This window comes from Vanessa atalanta, chromosome 28 (assembly GCF_905147765.1).
Source record: "Vanessa atalanta chromosome 28, ilVanAtal1.2, whole genome shotgun sequence".
Taxonomy (NCBI): domain Eukaryota; kingdom Metazoa; phylum Arthropoda; class Insecta; order Lepidoptera; family Nymphalidae; genus Vanessa; species Vanessa atalanta.
The window spans coordinates 1,785,936-1,792,278 of record NC_061898.1 but is presented as its reverse complement, the minus strand read 5'-3'; the positions used below and the strand labels follow the sequence as shown (position 1 = coordinate 1,792,278).

General features: G+C 36.4%; 1 protein-coding gene across 1 annotated transcript; it reads left to right on the top strand.

Moving 5' to 3' along the window:
• The first annotated feature begins 312 nt into the window (after positions 1 to 312).
• LOC125074510 lies at positions 313 to 5,425 on the top strand. Its single transcript, XM_047685841.1, has 5 exons — positions 313 to 440; positions 908 to 1,001; positions 3,507 to 3,692; positions 4,590 to 4,680; positions 5,223 to 5,425. Exons 1-5 carry the CDS (start codon positions 313 to 315, stop codon positions 5,423 to 5,425), a joined length of 702 nt encoding a protein of 233 aa, XP_047541797.1.
• Positions 5,426 to 6,343: the final 918 nt, after the last annotated feature.

Genomic DNA, 6,343 nt, shown 5'->3' with positions numbered 1-6,343 from the left:
GTTACTGTGCAAATTATTACCACATGGAATGGTGTCAAGAATGCTAGCATAATTTCCCCATTGAATCGAAATTCTGATTCCTTGGGCGAAAAATGAACCAGACCTGAGAATACCAAAGGAGGCAATAAGCTGTTGTGCTTTTGTTGCGTTGTTGTTGTTATATATCTTATACAGGTTTTATGCACCATCAGATCAAGGATTCGACTGAAAAGGGCACAAAGATATAATTTGACATTAAAGACGAATATTTACACAATTTTTTTTTTGAATATTTTCTGCGTTAGCTTATATTAATTTGTAATAATATAGGTGATGCCAGAGCACAATCACATCAAAATTGGTTCATCAGAACCATTACTTGCGAAGTGGAAACCGGTGATGACTGAAGTTGGCGCTTGTTACACAATCAACTCCATCGCTGTTATGGATGTATCTGTAACGTAAGAACAAGCCGTGACTACTTATAAGAATAATTAACTGTGTAAAGATCGACGACTTTGCCTGCATTTTATATATACGAAATAAATATGCAGAAAAACATAAAGATATTATTACATTTGCTAATAGACCGATAAAGTTCACCTTTACATTTATATATATATTTTTAATGATATTTTCAGGTGGTCACCACCGCCCTTAGACAAAGGCGCTGTAAGAAATATTAAACATATCTTACCTTGGGAACTAATAGGTTATGTCTCTGGCACCTGTAGTTACACTGGCTCACTCACATTTCAAACCAGTACACAACAATACTAACTACTGCTGTTTGGCGGAAGAATATCTGATGAGTAGCTGGTGCCTACTTAGACTAACTTGCACAAAGCCGGAGACCACTACCACCACTACTACCAAGTATATTAAGTAAGGAACTCGATAAACTCTTAGCGTAATTGTATTTTTTCAGAAAATCCGATTGGAACGACACACATGAACCCATGTCATGCAAATATTCAACGCAAAGCTGTTATTGGATATTGGAATGCAATAATTTTATTGATGTGAGTAGAAAATGAGGACTCAATTAGAACTCGTGAATTATGTGCTTGTTCATCTCGTGCTAGACGGTGAAGGAAAACGTCGTAAGAAAACCTGCCACTTGTTTCCATTAACTTGGTTTAGAGCGTTGAAAGCCGAAATCACAAGACAAAGTCGAGCGAGTCAAAGAATTCTAGTTACCTAAAATCCAAAGATGTCAGCAGAGTTTTGCTCCGTTACTCCTGTGTGTGATTTTTACCTAATTGGGTTAGATTGCCATCTAATTGTGCTATTAGGGTGCGGTTACAAGTGTGCTATTAGAGCCGAGATGGCCTGGCGGTTAGAACGCGTGCATCTTAACCGATGATTTCGGGTTCAAACCCAGACAGGCACCACTGAATTTTCATGTGCTTAATTTATGTTTATAATTCATCTCGTGCTCGGCGGTGAAGGAAAACATCGTGGGGAAACCTGCATGTGTCTAATTTCAACGAAATTCTGCCACATGTGTATTTAACCAACCAATTGGAGCAGCGTGGTGGAATATGCTCCAAACCTTCTCCTCAAAGAGAGAGGAGGCCTTAGCCCAGCAGTGGGAAATTTACAGGCTGCTAATATAATGTATGTTATGTAGTGCGGTTACAAATAGCACACCAATGATCGCATTCGTTGCGTTATAACAAATTCCGCTTAAATGTTCAAAATGGCTTCCATGGCAGGGCTTCAGAACTTTCATTGAAATATGCTCTTGTTTCCAACTGATGTTTCCAACTGAGCCAATGAAGACACAAGTAAATTGTATTCAACACCAGTATCGTTTTGACGTGAACTGCCTGAATGGGAAACAAGTTTACTGATATTTGTTTACAAATAATGTTGCAAACTTATGGGATAGAAACCATTAGAAATACAACAAAAATACGCGTGTGTCACGGGACGCCCTAGAGAATTGATAGGAAAGCCAGACAGACTGGCGCCGTAACGCGTTACGTAACGAAGCGGCTAGCCCTCTCATAAGAAGTTATCACTTGAAAAATTATAATTTTATTTTATTATATTTATTTATTTATTAATTTTCGAAACACCATCGGCATATTCACAAAATATTTAAGAAAAAGTAAGAAATACATTCTTGTACGGTGTGATACACCACTACAGGCGTTTACATTTTACACATCAAATAACAAAACATTACACTCTTACATTAATAAATCTTTAAAATAACAACAAAAATATGAAAGATATGAAGTAACAAAAAGGAAACCAAAACAATAATAAATTACTCCAAATTAAAAGAAATAAAAGCAAAAACTAAAAAAATACAAAATCTTGACACAAATTGAGCAAACAGTCTAATTTTTTCTTAAAACTATTGCTGTTATGGCTAAATATATCAATCTCATGAGAAGTGATATTATTGTAACGACTCATATATCGGATAATAGGCGAAAACTTTCCTACATTTGTACGGAATCTAGGAATAGCGAAGGTGTTTTGTATTGGGTGACGCGGAATCGTTCTTGGGACATTTATATAGATTTGTGAAAGTAATTTTTGCGAGTCTATTGAACCATAGATTAATTTATGCAGAAACATTAAGTCATGATTGCACCTACGTTTCTCCAATGTGGCAAGTTTGAAGTGTTTCAGTCGTGTATTATAGTCTGCGCGATATGGACAGCTTCTATCTTTATATGCCAAAAACTTTGTAAATCCTTTTTGAATTCTTTCAAGGCGATTAATGTGAATTTTATAAGATGGATTCCATGCAGGTGAAGCATATTCAAATAATACTACGGCTTAGTGAAAAATATAAAGTTAGAATGGCATTTACGTTTTTAAAATCATGACATGTTCTTTTAATAAATCCTATCATTTTCAAGCATTTTTTTACGATTGTATCTATGTGATCTTTTAATTGAATTCTTTTATCTATAATTACACCTAAATCTCGTAACTTTTCAACTTCGGATATTAATTGATTATCTATGTAGTAAGTTGATGGTATGAAGTTTTTCTTTTTTTTACTAAATTTGATATGCTGACATTTATTAATATTTAGTACCATTTTATTATGAATACACCAAGTTTGCACAGCACTCAAATCTTGCTGCAGTAGTACTGTATCATTAACAGTTTCAATAGGCCTATACAGCTTTAGATCATCAGCAAATATTAAACACTCACTGTGATTTATGTAGTCCGTAATGTCATTTATAAAAAACAGAAATAGTATAGGACCAAGATGGGAACCTTGAAGAACGCCCGAATATGCAGTATAAGTCTGTGAATTATAACCTTTGACTACTACTTGTTGCAGTCTGTCTTTTAAGTAAGATTCTAACCATCGCAGTAGCTCCCCGTGTATTCCATAATATTTTAGCTTGCGTAACAAAATTAAGTGATCAACTTTGTCAAAAGCGTTAGTAAAGTCTGTGTAGATGGAGTCTACCTGACTTAATTTTAACTATATAAGTACAATAAAATTTATTACCGTTCAAAATTCAAATAAAACCAACATTTGACAGTATTACATACACTCTCCATACGATGTCGCAAACATAATGTTACCACCGTCCTCCACATACCCGTCACTCAACCGGTTCTCGGAGCTGACCACCATGGAGACCCAAGCGGGGCCGGGAGTCAGAGAACTATCGCCACGTACAAGACACTGCCTTTACACCAGTGAACCAACGAGGCAATCTAGAAAGGTGAGTTGTATTTTATACGACAGATGATAGGATCGACTCCACGCCGTTTCAGAAATAAATAATTTATCGTTGTAATCATGAATATCTGAAAAAATAATCCGCTGAGTTTCTTTCGCCGGTTCTTCTCAGGTCTAAGGTTATTGCCAAACCGGTGGCAGAATTTTGACATACAATGAGAAAGTGCAATGACGCATTGGACCTCATGTTGTAATATCCTTTTAAGATAAAATCGTTTTTTGAACTTCTAACGAGAAAAAATATCGGAGTTCAAATAATATAGTATTTTAGTAGTGCCCAAATTGAAGAAATCCTAGATAAATAGATACCTAGAGGTACCCCTCGAAACTCAGAAACGAAGTGGGTACCTCTGGTTTTTAGTGGGTATTCCGGTGAGTTGAGGCGCACCAGGCGTTCTCTTCACCGGCTAGTTCCAAATACGTACGACTTCACGTGGGGCGCGAAAGAACATTTTTCCAGAAAAAAAAAGGTAGGCTGGTGTCTGATATAACAAAACTGTCTTATATAAGACTTTAAGCCTGAGTTCTAAGGTCAAAACCCCAAGAGATAATAGAAAATATTATTTTTCAATTGATATATTCTCAGAGTCCATCCGGAGTTTGGAAATTGATGTTGTTTACACTCCCGGACCTCGGATTGCACTTTAAACCGACCTTTGCTTGAACATTTTGCAGTCGTATCGGATTCGCTTTAAGATTATCTGTGTGTTGGACAGTGCACCAGTTTTTGCGCAGACACTTGGACACTATAGTGTCATACGCGGTTAGCTGTTCTCCTTCGCCGTGGACGAAATTCTTTATTGACGATTTCATTCTTAAAGTGTTCAAAATTAAAATATTTTGCGTTATTATTAATTTATTATATGTATATAATATACAGGTGTACAGCACCAACATATGCCGCCAAGACTGCAGAGGTCGACTGGCGTTGAAACTCTGCGGCTGCCAGCCCTTCTATTACTTCTACGATGGTAACTTGGATTATTAATAAGTTAATACTACTTATTATTGCCCGGCTAGTGTGGCGTTAAGCGTTGGCGATACCCGCTACCGCCGATGGTCTCGCGTCTAAAGATGCTTCACAAAAATCTTTTACTACTTATTCAAAGTTTATTTATGCCCAGTTATTACCATACGCTTGAGTATTTATCCGTAGTCTTAGAGTTGCCAGTAGAGTCTAGCTATGGGGCAAACCAAGTTTTAAAGAAATCCAAGGCTATATAGATTTAAACAGAAGCTTCGTTTTACAATCTCGCTTATAAATTAGTGTTAAATTCGTCTCATTCCATTTATCGTTTAATTTTTGACGGGGAAATTAATATTTTCGACTTAAAGGCATCCAATAAACAAGATCTTACTTTTAGAATCGACGTCGACATTATCTTTGAAGCTAGGTCTTGTTGGTAAAATCTTAATCTTTCCCTAGAATCATCTATAAGTTGAATTTTTATCCCACTTCACGATTCGTTAATCTTTTATTTTGTTAAATTGTTTCACTGTGGTAAATCAACAGACGGTCCCCCCTGTACACCAGCGGGGATGTGGTGCCTGGCTAAACACTCCCATCGCCTCGCTACCTTCGACAGCGTTAAATGTATTTGCAACCAGCAGTGCCTCGACTCTGTCTTCAGGGAAGTCTCCAAGGAGGAACAGATATGGTCAGATTTCTTTTCACCTACAAGAATTGAGCAAAGAATTACTTTTCATAATATTTAGTTAAAGAATGATGTGCCTTATGCAATCAGCGATGCTAGAAATCAATACATCAGTATTTAAATATTTATCTAGACACCCATTAAACAACGTTTATAAGCCCGAGGCTCCGAGCTTCGCGCGAGTGGAATGCCCACATGACAGGTTTATATCGTGATCTCTTTATTAAAGTGGTGCACACTTATTACATGAGGTGAATCTTAACCGACGATTCTGAATTCAAACTCGAAGCAAACAACACTGAAATCATGTGCTCCATTTTTATTTATAATTCATCTTGTGCTGTATTGGTGGTGAATATTTGTGCTGCAGAAGAGGGCTATTCGCGCAATCCATAACCTAGGAGCCAAGGAATCTTTGAGGTATAAATTTAAAGAAATTAAGATATTGACTGTTGCTTCTCAATATATATTCTGTAATGTTTTGTATGTACGGAAAAATATTAATGTTTTTATGAGAAAATGTGATTCTCATAACGTTGGTACAAGGAACAAACACAATCTTGTTACTCCTGTTACTCGACTGCATAGAGTCAGTAACTCTTTTGTGGGGCAATGTATACGCTTCTACAACAGGATCCCAGAAAGCGTTCAAAATGCTTCTGTTGCGAAATTTAAAAAAATTGTTAAGGAACGCTTGTGTGCGAAAGGTTACTATACAATTAGTGAGTTTATGTTTGATAGCACACCTTGGGAATGAAACGATCGCCTCCTGGCTGTTTCTACTCATATATAATTATGTATATAATTAATTTGACGTAAAAAAAAAAAGTCCCGCTGAGTTTCTTTCACCGGTTCTTCTCAGGTCAGGGTGTTTTCTTTTTCCGAACCGGTGGTAGTGTTTAACTTGACAATCAATAAGAAAGTGTAATACTTCTATATTGAATAAAGGAATTTGAGTTTGAGTTTGAGTTTGAAGGAA

Excerpts from the sequence above, each read along its gene's own strand:
- LOC125074510 (XM_047685841.1), top strand. The coding sequence starts at position 313 with ATGCCAGAGCACAATCACATCAAAATTGGTTCATCAGAACCATTACTT. Across the intron at positions 3,693-4,589 it reads CAACGAGGCAATCTAGAAAG|GTGTACAGCACCAACATATG; the intron begins GTGAGTTGTATT and ends TATAATATACAG. Across the intron at positions 4,681-5,222 it reads CTTCTATTACTTCTACGATG|ACGGTCCCCCCTGTACACCA; the intron begins GTAACTTGGATT and ends GTAAATCAACAG.